This window comes from Ostrea edulis, chromosome 8, assembly GCF_947568905.1.
Source record: "Ostrea edulis chromosome 8, xbOstEdul1.1, whole genome shotgun sequence".
NCBI lineage: Eukaryota > Metazoa > Mollusca > Bivalvia > Ostreida > Ostreidae > Ostrea > Ostrea edulis.
Genome location: NC_079171.1, coordinates 31456175 through 31476557, shown reverse-complemented (window position 1 = coordinate 31476557; position 20383 = coordinate 31456175). Strand labels below are relative to the sequence as shown.

The 20383-nt window shown below is 36.5% G+C and overlaps 1 protein-coding gene across 3 annotated transcripts in view; it reads right to left on the bottom strand.

The window, feature by feature from the left end:
• LOC125662759 (zinc finger protein 235-like) overlaps window positions 1–20383 on the bottom strand; it is a 73243-nt gene that overhangs the window by 42760 nt on the left and 10100 nt on the right. For 2 of the 3 annotated variants that reach the window (XM_048895105.2, XM_048895104.2), the window contains 2 exons: window positions 12853–12959; window positions 3273–5825 (listed from right to left, as the gene is read on the bottom strand). In XM_048895105.2, coding sequence (XP_048751062.2) covers window positions 4449–5558 — 1110 coding nt within the window. In that variant the 5' untranslated portion in view covers window positions 5559–5825; window positions 12853–12959 and the 3' untranslated portion in view covers window positions 3273–4448. Of the gene's footprint in view, window positions 1–3272; window positions 5826–12852; window positions 12960–20383 lie in introns of those variants that run through there. The other variant, XM_056147352.1, reaches the window with a different exon arrangement.

Here is a 20383-nt window from a genome sequence, read left to right as displayed (position 1 = left end):
TCTTCAGCAATATATGGATTTCCAGCAGTGTTAACCAGATCTTCTTCAGCAATATATGGATCTCCTACATTATTATCCGGATTTTCTTCTACTGTGGCCGCTCGGATCATACTCAGCAATATATAGATCTCCTACAGTGTCGCAAGTGAGCACGTCTCCGTAGTCTCTGGTATGAATCACCATAGAGGAACTTTATCTTTATCCTTTTAGTGGGTTGATGAAATTCCTGCAACATTAGAGCAAATACTTGGATGAAAAAGTGATGATAACAATGATAAATCTCCTAACTCCTATAAGGAATACAAAATAGAGAATTGGGCAAACAAGGACCTCCTGGATTTTCCAGAGGTGGAATTAGGTGCCTAGCAAGAGTAAGCATCTCCTGTCGACCGGTCACATCCGCCTTGAGACTTATACCTTAATTAGGTAAACAGGGTCATGTGTAGTCAAAACCAGAGTGTATAGAATGGTTTAATAATTGATATGAAACCTGGCAGACAGGATTTGACTTCTTGAAAACCCTGCAACATTAACTTGTTTGACAGCCTCAATTAAAAAACTGATCATATGCAGAACAAACCCTTGCATATCGAATCTGTCGCGAGACAAACATCATATACATACATGTATGGAGCAGCTGAAGTCATCGCGTTTGTCATAAAGTTGAGTTTGATAGTTTGTCGTTAACATCTATGTTCAATGAAATATCAATGCACGAAGCAGATTTGGAAGACCGTGATGTCCATTATTTCAAGTTCAATATTGTTGAAAGATATCATGTCGTAAATATATCTAAATGCTGAGTTAAAGACTGCAGGCTACAGCAAGAGACTTTTTCTTCTCATGTAGAAGATTGTGAATAAATTCTGTTTCATAAGAATGTAAAAACAGTTCAGCTAAAAAAAGGGAGAACAATTTGTGCCCACTGGCATTCAATCAGAATGTTGAAAGACCTGATCACCAAGATTACGAAGATATTGTCAATGAGTATTGGAATTCATTGCTGTGACACGGGGTCTTGGTTCTGGCGATCTCATATGAAGGACCGCCCCATTTAGTTGCCTCTTACAACCAGCATGATATACCGATGAGCCATTCTAATCCGGATCCAAACGGGCTAAAGTGAATGACTAGTCCATGCCTACGTGTATATACTAGTATAAACAAATGTAACCCTGTATTGAATGTGATGGGACATCCTATCATTATTAGTTGAAAAACCACTTCTATGAATATTCCACGAGATTTTGAAACTTTTATGATAGTTATATACCACAAAATACTCGGAAGTATTTGTTCATAATCTTCACAAAATGTTGAGGACTAAAAAAGAAAACAATAATTGAAACAGTCTATTTCAAAATCGACTTGATATATGTGTTTGATGAACACCACAATCTAACGCATGTGTAATTGGAATTGGAAAATATTATTACATGACACAAAGATGCCCAACCAGTCGTGGTAGCTCAGTGATAGAATATTTGCTTTGAAACTGAGAGGTCATGAATTTGGACCCCGCTCCTACCATGCCCGCATCAATCCTAAGATATTGACACACGTAGTGATTGTTCCTTGGCCACAATCTCGGCATTTAAAAGTGAGAATCGCAGGGCTTGCGGCCATGACCTTAGAAAAGGAGGTTTCATGTCGCGAGAGGCATTGGCATCATTAAGAACCTCCAATGTTAAGCATATGGCTAAATTAGTGGGACTTCACGTACACCTGGTGACGTCACAACATGAATGAACAATTCTCGATGGGACAAAAACAATCAATTATAATGATTCAAAGCTATTATTCTTTTGTATTGAGTTCAGGTATCATTTTCGATAATTTGAGTTTGATCAATGTCACAAGAATTACAGAAACTAAATATCAAGGTCACAACACCATCAAGCGCGGCAATGTTGGAGAGACCTAACGTCCATGTTGTAATATCATGAAATGTATGTCTGTTAGAGTTGATTGATTGATGTTTTCCGCCACACTCAACAATTTTTCAGTTATCTGGTGGCGCCCAGTTTTTACTGGTGGAAGAGAGAACCCAGATACAATGTACATGGGAATCTCTACCGACCTTCCGCAAGTAAACTGGGAAACTTTTTCAAACCCGCGCCGACAGAGGTGAGAGGCCGTTTGATTTTGAGCGCGATGCTCTAACCACTGGGCCACAGAGGCCCTGTGGTTCTTAAGAAGATTTTTCCTATATATTTGGATGTAAATCTTTGATCCCTTATCATGGCTCACTCTACCCCAGTCTGTTAGACTAGAATTATACAAAACTAAACATCAAGGACACAAAGTTATCAATGGCGATTCTGTTGAAAATTATTGAGCGTAGATAAATACAAAAATTGTTGACATCATTCCCGTATATACATGGGCGTTACAAGAAGTGTCAAATCTGCCCACTTGAAAATTCCTTCACAAAGATAATTTAATCCATGAAAGAAAGTCTCTGTAATTATGTATTTGACAGTTCAACCCCCACAATAGAAATGGGAGCACCAAACCGGATATAGTTTATCCAAGAACAAGGACAGGTAAAAATGAGTAGGCATTATGTGATTGGTGGATTTAAAAAAACCTGATTGTTTAAAGTCCCTCTCTAAGTTTTTTTTACTCAGATGAATGCCATTGCCAATGAATGGTTGCGAAATGTAGGCCTATGGTCGGTGATCACAATCAATGATCAGGGAAGCATCTCTACCATGCCGCACCTGCTGTGGTAAGGACCAGTATATAACTACGAAATAGTATGTAACATTGGGTTCTAGAAAGCGTCACCATTCGTGCAATAGGACCCCCCCCCCCCCAAAAAAAAAGGTACGGTCCACGCACAGTCCATGTATGTAACAATTTCTTAAATTGTACCATTGCCACCCGCAGCACTATGTTACAAAAAGTAGCAAGAATGGCGATGTTATATAGCAAAATACTTAGGGACAGACGAACACACGGACAGACAGAAAAATGATAATCAGAATAGTTCACTTGAGCTTACAGCATCTGGTGATCCAAAATTATTGACATTAAACCCAAGTTCTAGTGATTTGACATTGATGGCATACTCTCGTAAAGGAAGGAATGTGCAAAAATTATCTATCATTATATAATGGATGTGTTATCAGCTCATAATCAAAAATATCTGTTTCCCTAACCTAACGATAAACCCTAAATTTAATCCAGAGTTAGTTAGATTTTGTTAGGAGGGTTGGAGTGGGGATGCTACATAGGCATTCTAAATGTAAGAACAGTTAAATTCTGCATCAAAGTGTAATAACATCTTTATTAATACAAGAAACATGAACACTTCCAAAACAAAATTGCAAAACATGTACATGGTATGTGAAGGCGAGAGAGTGTAACAATGAACACGAGTGTTGAAAGGGAAATATATGTACACTGTATATTGCTACGTGTCATCATCTTTATATGCAAACTTTCTATCTGGAGGTATCTCAGCAACGTACTAATCTGGTCTGTCACCAGTATGTGTATAAATTAAGGTTGAAAAATCAGAAAAATTTCATAATCGACAATCGGTCATAATTGGAAGAACTGTATCGCTCAATGATCGATGTAATCGGTATGTTTATTATTTTTGGGGTTATTTCTATTTAGTTTTATGGATATGTGCAGCATACAGTCACTAGTTGGTGTCACTGAATTTCAACTTTTCAATGTGGAGTCCACTCTGACTCTCCCCCACACGTCTCGATATAAAAGCGAGATTAACAGTCAGATGAATTTCGGATTAGATATTAATTAGTGTACAGACGACAATCAATTATGAAAGATCGAATCGATAATCGAAGAGCCAAAAACGATCGACAATCGATTATCGGCGACAATCGCTTCATCACAAGTATAAATTTCCACAGACATTTGATTGGTCAGATTTATAACCGGTATGTATCCTCGGGTGTTTCTCTAATGTTCTCCATTTCAAAGCCTTTCCACAGACAACACTGGTAAGGTTTATCAAAGGTGTCAGCATGTGCATCTTTTATATTTCTATTCCCCCTTTGATTTAACATCTTCCAACAGACATCATATGGATATCAACAACGTGTATCCTCTTGTGCGCATATCTATACCTTCTATCAAATTGATAATATACCATCAGTGTGGATCTTCATATTTTTGTCCGACTGAATCATAATTTACGTATGTGTCCTCATGTGTGTCTGTAATGTTCCTGGAAAATAAATGCCTCCCCACCAACATAAACTTGAGGGTCCTCATTTGCGTTTTTAAGAAATTTGCCTGTCTGAAAGAATGCCTTCCCATAGGCACCACATTGATAATGTAAATCACGAGTGTACCCTCATGACTGAATGCTTTCTAACAGACATCACTAGGATAATCTTCAGTTTATAATTCAGTGGTATAAGAAGCATTTGTCATACCGAATATCTTCCAAAAGATTTCACATAATACGATTAATCACCAGTGTGTATCTTTAGATGTGTATGCAATCTTCCCTTCTGATTAAACGCCTTCCCACAGACTTCACATTCATAAGGTTTATCACCAGTATGTGTCCCCATGTGTCTCTTTACAGTTTTTATCCATCTGAATGCTTTCCCACATACCCCACATTGATAAGGTTTATCACCAGTATGTGTCCTCATGTGTCCCTGTAATACAAATGCATGACTGAATGCCTTTCCACAGACGTCGCATTTAAAAGGTTTATCACCGGTATGTGTCCTCATGTGGATCTGTAAAGTTCCCTTTCGATTAAACAACTTCCCACAGACATCACATTTATAAGATTTATCACCAGTGTGTGTTCTAATGTGTTTCTGTAATAATACTCCATGACTAAATGCCTTTCCACAGACATCACATTTATAAGGTTTTTCAAAAGTATGTGTCCTCATGTGTTGGTGTAATTCTCCTTTTTGCGTAAATGCTTTCCCACACATATCACATACATAAGGCTTCTCGCCAGTGTGTATCCTCATGTGTGTAAGTGAGTGTTCTTTCCGATTAAATGTTTTCCCACAGACATCACATTGATAAGGTTTATCATCAGTATGTGTCCCCACGTGCCTCCCTAATGCTTCTGCACGACCGAATGCCTTCCCACATACATCACATTTATAAGGTTTTTCACCAGTATGTGTCCTCATGTGTTTCTGCAAAGTTCCCTTTTGATTAAACCTCTTCCCACAGACATCACATTTATACGGTTTTTCACCCGTATGTGTTCTCATGTGTGTCTGTAAGGTTCCTTTCTCACGATACACCTTCCCACAGACATCACATTTATAAGGTTTTTCACCAGTATGTGTCCTCATGTGTCTCTGTAATTGTCCCATCTGACTGAATGTCTTTTCACAGACATCACATTGATAAGGTTTATCACCAGTATGAGTGCTCTTGTGTCTGTGTAATACAAATGCATGACTAAATGCCTTCCCACAGACATCACATTTGTAAGGTTTATCACCGGTATGTGTCCTCATGTGTGCCTGTAAATGTCCTGTCCGACTGAACGCCTTCCCACAGACATCACATTTATGAGGTTTATCACCAGTAGGCATCCTTGCGTCTTTTAATTCCCCATTCCAATTAAATGTCTCCCTATACACTTTACATTGATAAGCATGTATGGTAATATTTTTAGTAAGTCAGCTACTTAATGGAAATTATATCTATTGAGAGAGTTTGTTCCATTTGATATAAATCCAGTGTGGTTACCCAGATCTTATTCAGCAAGATATGGATCTCCTATAGTGTTGTGAGTGAACATGTCTCTGCAGTCTCTGGTATGAAGCCAATCTATCTCTTTCAGTGGGTTTATGAAAATTCTGCAACATAGAGTAAATACTTGGATGAAAAGGTGAAAATAACAAACTGTAATCAATCTTCCAACTCCTATAAGAAATACAACATTAAGGGTTGAACAAACAAGGATTCCTGGATACACCAGAGGTGGGAATAGGTGCCCAAGAAGAGTAAGCATCCTGTGTTGACTGGTCACACCCGCCAATAGCACTATATCTTGAATAAGTATTTACAGAGTGATCTGGTATCAAAATTCAGTATGTAAAGAACGGCCTAATGATTGGTAAGAAATATATCAGACAGCATTTGAGAAGTTGTATTGGCAAATTAGGCTGTTATAACGACCATAGAATTTGCAAAATGCTGACTTTAAACAAGATTGTTGAAACCCCTGCAGCATCAGCTTATTTGTCAGTAGTCTGCCTTGATTTCAAAACTGATCATTCACCGAACAAGCTCTTTTGTATCTACCTTGATTTCAAAACTGATCATTCACCGAACAAGCTCTTTTGTATCTACCTTGATTTCAAAACTGATCATTCACCGAACAAGCTCTTTTGTATCTGCCTTGATTTCAAAACTGATAATTCACCAAACAAGCTCTTTTGTATAGAATTTGTATGGACTTTAGCTTGTTTGTCAGTAGTCTGACTCGACTTAACAACTGATCATAATCAATTTAACAAAAGTACCGCCATTAATATACAATATGCCTGCAAAAAGTTAATATTGACTGTTTTTCTTACACCAAAATATGTAAAACTTCTTGGTATCAGGTAATATCAGCAATCATGTGTGATATACTTTCTATACATCATAAAAACAGACAAATCATGTACTCTCTACGTAATATTTTCACTTGGCATAAGGTGTATTATGTGTACCAAGTTTGATGGTCCTAGCCCAAACGATTCAGTCTGTATCCTGCAATTACAAACTTGACATTTGACCCTGAGTAACAATAGGCATCCATAATTTGACATAATGTGTATGTGTACCAAGTTCGACAATCCAGCCCACAACAGTTATGTCTATATACTGCCAACAAGGTTTTCCTACTAAATGATGCTGCAACCTTGATCTTTGACCTTAAAAAACAATAGACATCTTCCAATCACCATGGTGATTAAATGTACCAAGTTGCAATATCCTAGAGTTTATGGTTTGGTCTATATCCCGCCTACAGGGTTTTCATAATAAATGGTACTGCGACCTTGACAAACAATAAGCATCTTAATCTTATCATGGTGATCAAATGTTTCACACTGTAAAATCATGGAAGTTATGGTTCAGTTTGTATTTTGTCCACAAGGTTTTCTTACTTAGTGATATTACGACTTTGTCCTTTGATTTCTGCCCTTGAAAAACAATAGGCATCTTCCTTTCATCATGGTGATCATATATACTAAGTTGTAATATCCTGGATCTAACCGTTCATTCTGTGTCCTGCCTACAAGGTTTTCCTACAATGTGATACTACAACCTTGATATTTGACCTCTGATCTTGAAAAATAGGCATATTCCTCTCATCATGGTGATCAAATGTAACAAGTTGTAAAATCCTGGAGCTTATGGTTTAGTATGTATTCTGTCACAATGTCTGGACAGACAGACAGACGACTGATGCCATACCATAACACGTCCCATCTCTGATGGGCAAATAGAAAGTCAAACTGATTATATGCAGAACAAACTCTTGCATATTGAATCTGTTGAGAGACATGAACACCAGATGCAGGTACTTGTAATAACGGATTATTGCTACATGAATATGGGAAGTTGATGACGAAGAAGATGCAGTCATCTCGTTTGTCATAAAGTTGAGTTGATAGTTTGCTATTAACATGTAAAACTTATCCAGTACCAATTTTGATGCACCAGATGCGCATTTCGACAAATAATGTCTCTTCAGTGATGCTCATCTTCCATAAAATATCTATGCTCAAATCAGATGTGAAAGACTCTTGGTGTCCTTTATTTCAAGTTCACTGGGATATATCGAATCGAGATATGAATGAAAATGACTACCGTTTAAAGGTAACACATTGTCAATATATCTAAAGGTCAAGTTGAAATCAACAGCAAGATATCTTTTCTTCTTATGTAAAGAATTTTCAATAATTTCTGCCTCATATACAACAAAGGAGCACAATTCGGGCATTCCATTAGACTGTCGGAAGACCTGATCACCAAAGACTACAAAAATATTCTCAATGAGGAACTTCAGCATCTTTTTGATGTCATCAAAGTACTTGTGTGTAGAATCTGTGTGGTGTTTAATAAAGTTATATTCTGAATAACTAATTGCTAGATATAAAAATTTTCTTTTTCCACATTTGTTGACAAATCACTTGTCTATAATATCAAAAAGTCTCCTAGACTAAGCCTTTAATTCTTGGCAAGGAACGGTTGTGAAAAGTATTCAAAGTTATACGTTTTGATGCTGTTGATTCGAGAAGTTTAGAAATTTCAATTTTAATAAATGTTCTTCAGAATTTTCTAGAATCCAGATTGGTATCATATTTTGATACGCTTTTACATGCTTAGAAAAACTAGTAAAAGGAAAGCTGTGATTCATTGTTTAAAAACAATAAAATTTTAATTAGATTTCATGTTTCAATTGACAGCTGTTAATGTTGATTTATATAACATTTGCACTCATTAATGCACTAGCATCCTGTAAGAGATGATTGATTGATTTATACATCCTTTCGAGAAATTTTCACTCATATTGAGACTGGAAATTCTAAATAAACTCCCATGTTTCAATTGAAACTCTTTGATTTATAACAAATTTAGATACATTATATAGCGATTGATTGATCGATGTTTTCTGCCACACTGAACAATTTTTCAGTTATCTGGTGGCACCCAGTTTTTGTTGGTGGAAGAGAGAACCCAGATACAATGTACCTGGAAAGAGACCACCGACCTTCCAAAAGGAAACTGGGAAACTTTCTCACTTACCGGCGTGAGCAGGATTTGAACCTGCGCCGACAGAAGTGAGAGGCCGTGTGATTTTGAGCACGACGCTCTAACCACTCGGCCACGGAGGCCCCCATTATATAGTGAAGGGAGTCTTTAGTTTGATGCTAAAACACCATTTATGAATGAAAACTTAGAAATTCCAATAAAAATTTGTTTCAATTAAAAGTCTTTGATATGTATCAGCCTTAGATAGTAAATCATAATATCCTGTAACAATTTTTTATGTTAAACATTAAAAATACAGTGATCCCCCGTTATAGTGCCAACATTTGTACCTATGTAATTTTGGCATTATAGCGGGGGTGGCGTTATATCGAGGGAGGGGGGTGCCTACAGCTGCCATAAGAAATCAAACAAATTTTATCTACTACATCAATGTGCTATTAGATTTTGGTGTGTCCACCATATTCAGATTAAAAAAACAATACTGCATATTTGAGCTCAGATGATTATCGTTTACGTAATTTATAATCTTCTCCAAACTTTGATACCTGGAGGACTAACGGTGGATAATTGGTTAAGCCTGCTTACTGATATTTTCCTGCTGCTGATTGGCGATAATTAGCGGGGGTGATTATAACGGTAGTTGACCAAATCGTACCTGTAAACAGGTTGGCGGATGGCGGTATGCGAGGGATGGCGTTATAACAGGGTTTTACATAGCGAGGAAAACGGGACTTTGAACCTTTTTGGTGATATTCGGGGGTGGCATTATAATGGGGGGGTTGGTTTAGCTTTTAGATATGACACATTTTAACCCCAAAAATGCTCAAACTGTGAAAGATATAATAAACTTAGATCGATATCCATTTCTTTTGAAAATTTTGTAAAAAATATAACATACCGCAATCTTTGTTTACAAAACAAATAATAATATCTCTAAAATGAGCTTCTCTGATAATTAACATGTATGTTAATTTTTTAAACATAATAGACAGTAGATTTTGAAAAGTTTGAGGAAAATCTTGAATCAGTCCCTTTTAAGTCCATAATCTAACTTTTTAATTAAAAAACAAAATGTCTTTCCATAAATATCACAATAATATGCTTATTTGCCAGTATGTATCCTCATGTGTGTCTGTAAGTGTCCTGTCTGATTGAATGCCTTCCAACAGACATCACTTTGATGAGGTTTGTCACCAGTATGTGTCTTCATGTGTGTATGTAATGTTCTTGTCTGACAGAATGCCTTCCCACAGACATCACATTTCTAAGGCCTTTCACCAGTATGTGTCCTTGTGTGTTTCTCTCATTCTCCTGTCTGACTGAATACCTTCCCCCAGTCATGATTAAAAAAAACCCCAAAACTTTAAGCTTCTCTTTCATGCAAATTTCCACTTTCCTTGCCCAGTAGTTCTTGAAAACAAGTCTGTTAAATTTTTTCCCCAATTTCCCAATATATCTAAATGTAAAACTGTGATTAAAGCTTCCATTTTTGTAACCGGTCGTGGTGGATCAGTGGTACAGCATTCACTTCATAACCTGGAGGTCATGAGTTCGAGCCGTGTTCATGCCATGGCTGCATCAAACCTACGACATAAACACAGGCAGTGATTGCTCCTTCTTCAAACACTTGGCATTTATAATTGGGAATCACGGGTCTTTCAGATATCACCTTAGAAAGAGGCCCATTATTACTCATTATGCTTCTACTGACTGTCTACGGATATATATTGGGTTGATCAATGTCATAGACCGAGAGGGGTGTGATGATGTGTTACCAAGAGTATAAAAATACAAATACTCTTTCACAATATCAAATTTTCTGTTGATAGGAGATGACTCCATCAAGTTAAGTTATTAATTTTCAACGTAATCCTTCACCGTGCTACATTTCATAATCCGAGTTTATTATAAATTAAAAATCAGTCTTTCAACATTTTCTCCAACATCACACAGTCAATATTTCTCCAAAATCTACACTCTCGCTTTTTTTTACAGTCGTCTTTAAAAGTCCTTGCAACACTTTTGGTCACATTTTATTCTGTTTTCTCGAGGAAGACATGTTTGACGCACACACTAACAAATCAGACGTCACACAAAATGCTGCTACTCTAATTTAAAATTTTAACTTTCCGTTACAGTAGATGAGGTCCTTGACAGGGATTTGTACGATTTACAAGATAAATTGATTTGGTTATGATTCCCCCAAACTGTTGACTATTTAAACATAGTGATATGTACAACAATCAAGTGATATAATTAAACCAATGAGAAAGTTACATTGTAATTCAAGGGAAAATAAATTAGCATATAAAATTTTGATCCCTTATAGGGGCTCCACCCTAACCTCAGAGGCAATGATTTTAACTTGAAACTGCACTACTGTAGACTATTCTAATTTCGTTGGGGAAAATCTTCCCTGGTTTTGTAGTGAACACTATTTCGTGTGGATTAATTTTCGTCATTTGTGATCACTTATAAATAATATATCACGAAATATAAACAATGTCCCTTATCTGCTTAAACAGTTGAATGATACGATACCCACATTACACTATTTATAATCTGTTTGTTTGATGAAGCGTACCGTCGTTAACACTTATTTCACACACAAATCCTTACTAGGTAATCCGTGTAAGCCAGGGCCATTAAATTGCTGTACTAAAGTCATTAGAATGTTGAAAGTGTTGATATCGTGTTTTCCCTCCATCAAGAATTTGTCAAAAAAAAAAAAAAAAAAAAAAAAAAAAAAATAAAAAAAAAAAAAATTCGAACATACCAGCAAATACAAAGGCTGTGTCCTCGCCCTGCTCAGTGTTCATAGGGCACGTACATCAGGACAAGAACTGGTGGATCTACGGGTATCTTAGAAATCTGATATTAAATGTGACACAGTCAGACACAGAGTTGAGTTTCGTCTCGGGGGGGCATATCTGAAGCACGCCGTCTCACGCATGAGCGGTTAGCTGAAGTCCGTAGATTTACCTTCAGTTTGTAGTGTTAATATCAATACTTATTATCTGAAAATGACTAGCACTGTTTTGATAGTAATCCTGCGTAATTACATTGAAATTTTTAAATTTGCACCTGTACGTTTTTGTTATGAGTTGAATGTACAGGTACATTATACAATGGTACTGACGAAGGATGTTTTTTCGATGAATAGACGAAAAATAACTTTCTGATATTAAAATATTTCCTAAAGTTAAAAATTCCTGTTGTTCCTAGACACGAAAATTATGAAATTTAATCCAACATGAAATTAAACATGTCTACAGTATGTCAGGAAGCTTTCATGTTAGTGAATCTCCCCCCCCCTTTTTTTTTTTGATCCAGTGGTTCATGGGAAGAAAGCTTTTAAATGACCCCACCCTATTTTTGCCTTTTCTGGGAATATCTCTCCAATGAAGGGGGCCTGCCCCTTTATTTGAACAGATTTGTGCCCTAGAAGATTCAAGGATAATTTGTACCAAGTTTCATTGAAATTAACCCAGTGTTTCTGGTGGCAAAGATTGACTGATTGCATAATAAGCAATTTAACATCCCTCTTGAGAATTTTTCTATCATACGAAGACATCACCAGTCCCAGAGAAGAGCTGCAAAATTTTGGCTTATGCTAGGCGCTTACGATCTTTGAGCAGGTTGGGATCTTCATTGTGCCACACCTGCTGTGATACAGGGCCTTGGTTTTTTCTGGCTCATCCGAAGGGCCGCCCCATTTAGTCACCTCTTACGGCAAACAAGGGGTACAGATTGACAGACATACGGACAGAAAGAAAAATCAATGTCTCCCCTGGAAGACATGAAACTTGCATACATGAAACTTGCATGTATCAGTACCGTGTAACAACTTCATTTTAAGATTTCTTCATTAACTTTCTGAGTCAGTAGTCCATAGGCTAGTAACAGATGATATATTGGGCTAGTAACTTTGTTACTGCCATCAATCCCTGGGGCCTGGGCGAGTAGTTCATTCTTTTAATTGCACACCCATTACAGACAGATGACGGACCAAAGAAATGACCAGAATAGCTCATTACAAATTGAGTTTTAGCTCAGGTGAGATTACATACAAATTGATATAGTGAAATTAAAGAAAAGACAACTCTTGATACTCACCACATTTAAGGATGCCAAATGTTGTAATCACCATTCAATAAAAACAGGTAACTGAAAATGCTGAAAATCAGGAATCGCTGAACACACTAAACACACCACTGAATATCCTGAAATTATTAAAATTATACATTATTATCAGGGTACTCCCTAATCTTAATTCAGAGCTGCCAACATTATAAAATGGAAAATAGTAAGGTGGGGGTCAGGGGGCCGTCTAGACCCCCTGCTGCTGGAGATTTTTTTTTATGAATAAACATGTAACTTGCATGAGCAATTTTAGGCACATTTCAATTCCAAATTTAATGAATTTAGACATACTAATTGTTATACATTTTACAACTGCAAAAGATCAAATACATCTTTTATTGATTTTACTTTCTAAAACTTGTGTAAAAAATATTGTTACATTAGTATATTGCATAATTTTACAGTTACTGAATCAGTTATTCTGGCAAGTTTTTTTTTATGTCATTTTCGCCGCTGTGAAAAATGTTGAAGTTTGTCAAACAGATTGTACACTTATACAAACTCCCCCTTTCTGACTTTGAAACGAATAGATGTTTACAGTGTACTTGCATATTGTTCTTTGAATTTCTATCTCCATTAGGTTTTCTCCTTTGGGGGAGTATTGTTGTTATTTCCATCAACACATATGCTTTACAATTAGTAGCAGCTGCCATATTGTTTATTTTAAAGCATTAAAATGATCGAGACCATATAGATATAGACTATGCAAACAAACGTAGCAACAACTATAGCTTGCTTATTATAAAAGTAAAAACCAATGACGGACAGCTCTAAATATTTCGAAATGTCAAATAAGCGAAAATCGGAAGATGTACAGTGAAATCGTAAAGCGTATTTTCGGCCCTAAAATCGTAAGCCTTACGCCAAAATCGTGAGGGTTGGCAGATCTGTAAATTGATCGCATCAATTCGATGTTTGTTATCTTTACCAATTTACCTTTTCACTTTTAGTTTAGTTTAGAAATTTTACAAATGATTTTAATGCTAGATCTAAGTGCCTAAACTCAGGGAAATGCCTAATCTTCAAAATTTTCCCGGAACCACCCCCCCCCCCCCTTTGTGGGCTCACATATTTCTTGACTTACTTTTTCTAAATTCACCTGCTACTTCTAAACTTATTGAGGACCCTGGAAATAACAGCCATTTATTTACTTAAACAGCTACGAATTAGACCTACATGGCGTCACGACAGCTGCCAAAGCAGACTAGGCTTCTTCTTTTTTGCTGATGAAGATGACATGTTAATTAATGCTCGCAATAATCGAATTATTGTTCTCTTCAATTGAATTACAGCGCACATCAATTCAACTAATGTGTGCAATAATTGAATTACTTATTACTCTTTTTAATTAAATTGATGATATCATTATTTAATTCAATATTGATGCAAGCTACAATTCTTCCTTTAGAGAGAGCAACTACCAGTATATAATAAGAGAGATCTTCAATCCAACACCCCCATGAATGAATTAATAACATCAATTGAATTGTTGAATCAATTATATTATCGATTGAATTGTTGAATTAATTATATCATCAATTGAATTGTTGCTCTCTTTCAAATAATTAATGTGCAAAGATATTTTTAAAGAGATCATCAAATCATCTATATCAAGCTCCAAATGCAATTTTACACGCAATAATTCCATCACATTGATGTGCGCATGAATTGAATTAATGAGAGGAATAATTGAATTGATGTGCACATCAAATCAATTATTGCTCTCATCAATTGAATTAATGTGTGCATTATATCAATTATTGCTCTCTTTGTGACTTCCAAAATACCATCTCCCCTTTGATGGAGGTAACACTCAATATTCTATTGAACGCATGGGTGTGTACAAGATGGATATATTTATTTACATAGATCGGTTATGTAAAGAACAATAAAAGTTAAGAAAATGTAAATTTTGTTTAAATATCAACCATTAGTATACATAAATATGACCATATCAAAATCAATTTGATTGAATTAGGTCATTAAATTTAATATGAAATTATTATTTATTTCTTCTTTGCATGAGCTGTTTTATTATCCAATACTTGTAAACTTAGGCCAAAACAAGATGCGTTAATGCCCATGATTATGACAAATTCCAAAGATGGCCAAGGTCACAAGGACAAATATCTTGGTAGAAAGATCTTGTCACAAGAAATACTCATGTGCAATATGAAAGCTCTAACATTTACCATTTAGAAGTTCTGACAAATGTCAATTTTTTTAAAAGTAGGTCAAATGCCAAGGTCAAAAGGTTTAGTACCCACAGAAAGGTCTTGTCACAAGGAATACTTATGTGAAATATCAAAGCTTTAGCACTCAATGTTCAAAAGTTATTAACAAAGTTAAAGTTTATAAAAAGTAGGTCAACCTCCAAGGTCAAGGGTAAAAAAAATTTGGTATCTTCGATCTCGGGGGCATAAAAGTATCTGTTTCCCTAACCTAACCCTAAATTAATCGAGAGGCAGGTAGATTTTCCTAGGAAGGTTGGAGTGGGGATGTTCAATGGATATTATAAATGTAAGAACAGTTACATTCTGCATCAAAGTTTTATAATTGGGAATTTTCTACCAATTTTCCGGCATATGATTTCAACTAAAAAATAAAAAGGAACAAAACAATTTTTTAAAGGCAATATTTGCTGTTGTGAGACATCAGGAATTGTCATGAGCTTGTTCTAGAATATCTTTTTTAGGACACACCAATTTGTAAAATAGTTCTTCGTATTTTCAAACAAAAAAGGTGAGACGAGAGGGCGAAATTATTTTACAAATATTTTTTTATTTTGGAGATAAAAATTATGAGGTGAGCGAATACAAGAAATATAAAATAATTTTAATTGAATCAAGTGTTGTTTGAAAAAGCGAGAGCTTAAAAATAATGATCTAAAATCATCAGATATAATTTGTTTACCATGTGAACTTAAAATTTTTCAACTTTGATGATATACTTTACAAGGAATAAGAAGTATTTCAGGTTTCAAAGACTTCATTTTCTCCATACCTAATACATACATGTACTTTGCAACATTAATTCAGAAGCTCTTTTTAAAGAATTTTATTTTAGTTTCATTTCTACAAACTTTCGATTCAGATCTATGCATATTTCTAGGGACATGTCCAATTTTGAAATCTCCAATGTATCGCTTTTAGTATTTTCTTCAATTTTAATAGAGCACACAGAATTAATAATCACTAAAAACCTTTTGTGAATTTATCGTTAACTGTCCAGTCTTCGACGTTAACCGGTGGCCCGATGCCCGAGGCCAGTAAAATCGGGATCGGGCTTCTAAAAATATTTAACCCAGGAGTCCAGCGGGCCTGTAAATGTTTGATTGTATATGTTGTATATATTACAAATAAAGCGTGAGATTGACTCCGACTTTCGCATCGAAAATGTTACCTTTTCTGAAGTATAGGGAGGCACGGGCACTGGAAGTTAATGTAAATATATAGTATGTGCATGTTACATCATGTATAAAAAATACATGCACAGACTATGTATTTACATTAACTTCCAGCACCCGTGTAGGGAGGGGTCTGCAGGTCCGTGAAATTCAAAACTTCACAAGCGTATTTCGCAATCACAACCATCAAATCCAAATAAAACAAGAGGCCCAGGGGCCTTATAGGTCACCTGAGTATCATGTAACAACCTTCCAATGTTTGAATTAGGTTTGTGTTTAAATATAAAAATCTTACTTTTGGATGGAAGAAACATTGAATAGCTATGTGGTCAGCCCCGCCTTTGCACCAGAACCCCTCACCCAGGGGCCATAAATTTCAGTTTTGAAAGAAGCATCCTTGATCATCATTATCATACTATTAGTTTGTCTACTTAATACCCAGCAGCAGAGGAGAAGATTTTCAAAGAAATAAAATGCATTTTCACTATATGATCAATAGGGCCCCACCCTAATACCAGAACCCCTGACCCAGGGGCCATGAACTTCACAATTTTGAAAGAGGCATCCTTGCTCATCATAACCATGCTATTGGTTTGTCTACTTAATACCCAAGGACAGAGAAGAAGATTTTCAAAGAAATAATGCATTTTCACTATATGACTTATAGAGCCCCACCCTAGCACCAGAACCCCTGATCCAGGGGCCATGAATTTCACAATTTTTAACAAGAGGTACTGTGAGCAATGCTCACTAAGAATACCCCCCGCTTAACCCAATCTTTCAAAGGGTGTTGGTAATAGGTATAAACTACCTCTTTTCTGAGTGTTGCTACTTCGATGTCCAGTGCGCATGACGTTTGACCTTTTGACCCCAAAATCGATAGGGAACATCTTCATCCCATGGGTAGTCCATATGTATGATATGGTGACTGTTGGTGGAAAGGATAACGCTTTAGAGCCTGGAAACCATATTGCTACAGTGGAACCCCGTTATTACGTTTTCCATTTTGTTACGATAAAATAACGTAATACCGGGGTCAACGTAATAAACGTTCCCAGTGAAATCCGTTAAAATTATCATTTGGAAATTGTATATCGTCCGTTGGTACTCCGTGAAGGGGTGTGTGAATATATCTTTACTGTTTCTTTGTTTAAAAGACTATGATACTTTGTTTTATTTACATCTTATCTTTAATGTCCGTAATTCTTCATGTTCTTATCCCTTTGCTTTATTTCGGTGTAGGATACATAAGGATGTTTTGATAAACGTTGCTTTTTCTGCATTCGTTTGGACCGCCATTTTGTTCAACTTTAAAACAATGCGTTCATGTAAATTTCTCTCAATAACTCGTTCCGGTTCGTATTCAACATTCGTATTAAAAAAAAATAACAAAACATCGTTTTTATTAAGTTCTCTAATTACACAATACACAACACAATAAAAAAAATCCCACCCAAAAAACAACAAAACTATAGACACAAAACGCACACGATATCCAACACTTACACACTTCTCACCAACGATAAACATGCACGGAGAACAATTTAAGCGCAATCCACATAAAAAAAAAAATATAATGATGCACGAAGATTTCATTTATAACGCTAAATGATGGCACTAAAATCACGTGCGCATCAAGGGATTTTAAAATATTCACTGAGGTAAATGCCGTGCACGAGTCGGCCGATAGATTGGTGTATGTATGGACGAGAGTTACGAACACCCAAGCTGCATGTCCAAACAACGAACTATTTTTTTAATTGAACACTTATGTCCAAGCAGTTACCCAAGCGGTTGTAACATTGCTACGATAAATCTTGTCTTTCTTGTTTGGTACCAAAGCTGTCCGTGAATAGAGTTTTAATAGCGAAGGTAATCGCACTATGCTGAACACGCAGGTGGTTGAGAAATTATTTCTTTGATTATCAAAATATGAAAAATGAAGTAAATTTCATAGAGTACAATTTCTAAATAAACATTATTTAATTGTTTATCACTGGCTTCTATACGGGGTATTCACCTGTATTGATGTCGCTAGATCTATCGAAGCGTGATCAGTCAAGCGTCTCTAATCCCCAAACAGACCAGGAAATTTACGTGGTGACTGCCTCAGGCAGTCAAGGTGTGAATGGCTTATTATTTTGAGAATCATTATTGAATAATTAGGGGTTTATTACGTTTTTGTCGGAATTTTTACAACGTAATACCGAGTCCCGGCATTTTAGGACAACGTAATAACGAGGTCTATTTTATATAGGTTTGTTAAGAAATGGTTTTGTGCTTTGAAATTCCAACGTAATATGCGGACTAACGTAATAAAGGGGGAACGTAATAACGGGGTTCCACTGTACTTCAATGTCCAGTGCGCTTGACGTTTGACCCCAAAATCGATAGGGAACATCTTCATCCCATGGGTAGTCCATATGTATGATATGGTGACGGTAGGTGGAAAGGATAACGCTTTAGAGCCCGGAAACCATATTGCTACTTCAATGTCCAGTGTGCTTGACCTTTGACCCCAAAATCCATAGGGAACATCTTCATCCCATGGGTAGTCCATATATATGATATGGTGACGGTAGGTGGAAAGGATAATGCTTTAGAGCCTGGAAACCATTGCGTCTACAGACGGACGGACGGACGGACAGCCCGATTCCAGTATACCCTCCACAACTTGTTGTGGGGGTTATAAAGAGGCATCCTTGCTCATCATTACCATGTTATTAATTTGTCTACTTAATACCCAGAGACAGAGAAGAAGATTTTCAAAGAATTTCTACATTTTCACTATATGACCAATAAAGCCCCACCCTAACACAAGAACCCCTGCCCCAGGGGCCATGAATTTCACAATTTTGGTAGAGGGCTCAACGCTCATTATAATTATGCCCACAGTTTGGCTTCTTGATGTCCAGGAGTAAAGAACAAGATTTTTTAAAATTACACTCATTTTGATGGTTTTTGCCCCACCCCTCAGGCCCCAGGGGGGCAGGGACCACGAATTTCACAATTTTTGTTCCCCTCCACCCACAGATGCTATATGCCAAAATTGGTTGAAATTGATTCAGGGGTTTCAGAGAAGAAGCTGAAAATGTTCAAATGTTAACGCACGACGACAGACAAAAACAGATAGCAATAGGTCACCTGAATGAATTCAGGTGACCTAAAAAAAGTTAGTACAAGGAGAAAAGAGAACGAAAATTCATGCCCCATTGGACAGAGGGTGGGCCTTTGCTAAGATTTAATTCTGGAGAAAACAAAATGTGTTGTACGTGGTGTTTACAAAACAAAGTAGAACATGAGCTGCTGATGTCATCTGCGAGATTAATATGTTGAAAAATAAAATAAGATATTTAATCCTTTTAATGTCAGTTGTGTATTTTCCTACAATAGAACATACATGTATCTAGAGTGTAAAATCAGCATGCAACACCTTGCAAATGACAAGAGGTCAAATTAGAAAAAAATAGTTTGGGCCATTAAAATATTGTTCGGGCTTGCACAATTATTATACTGGGAGGCCCGAAGGGCCTGTGCTTCACAAAGGTTTTCGTGAAGACTGCTGTCGATCCGATTTAGAATAGCCCTCAGTACCCCTTGCTTGTCGTAAGAGGCGAATAAATGGGGCAGTCCTTCGGATGAGACCACAAAATTCGAGACCCATGTCACAGCAAGTGTGGCACGATAAAGATCCCTCCCTGCTCAATGGCCATAAGCACTGAGCATATAGGCCTAAATTTTGCAGCGCTTCACTGCCAATGGTTACGTCTTCATGTGAGTGAAATATTCTCAAGAGATACTTTAAACAATATATAATCAATCAATTGTACGCTGTCGATGTTCTCTCAAGAGTGGCATTGAATAGCGCTTCAAAATTTTATTCGGCTTCCAGTTCAATTGCAGTATAAGGAACAACTTCTAATCCAGTGTTATGAAGTATCGTACATGTTAAGATAGATATCATGAATAACTTTTAAAAAAACACCGTATTACACTGTTAGGAAATTTTTTGAGAGACCGCGATTCTGTCATTTGCCAGGCACATGCATCAAGGTCGTTTGTGCGCTTGTTGTAAAAAGTCGAAAATATTTTACGCAG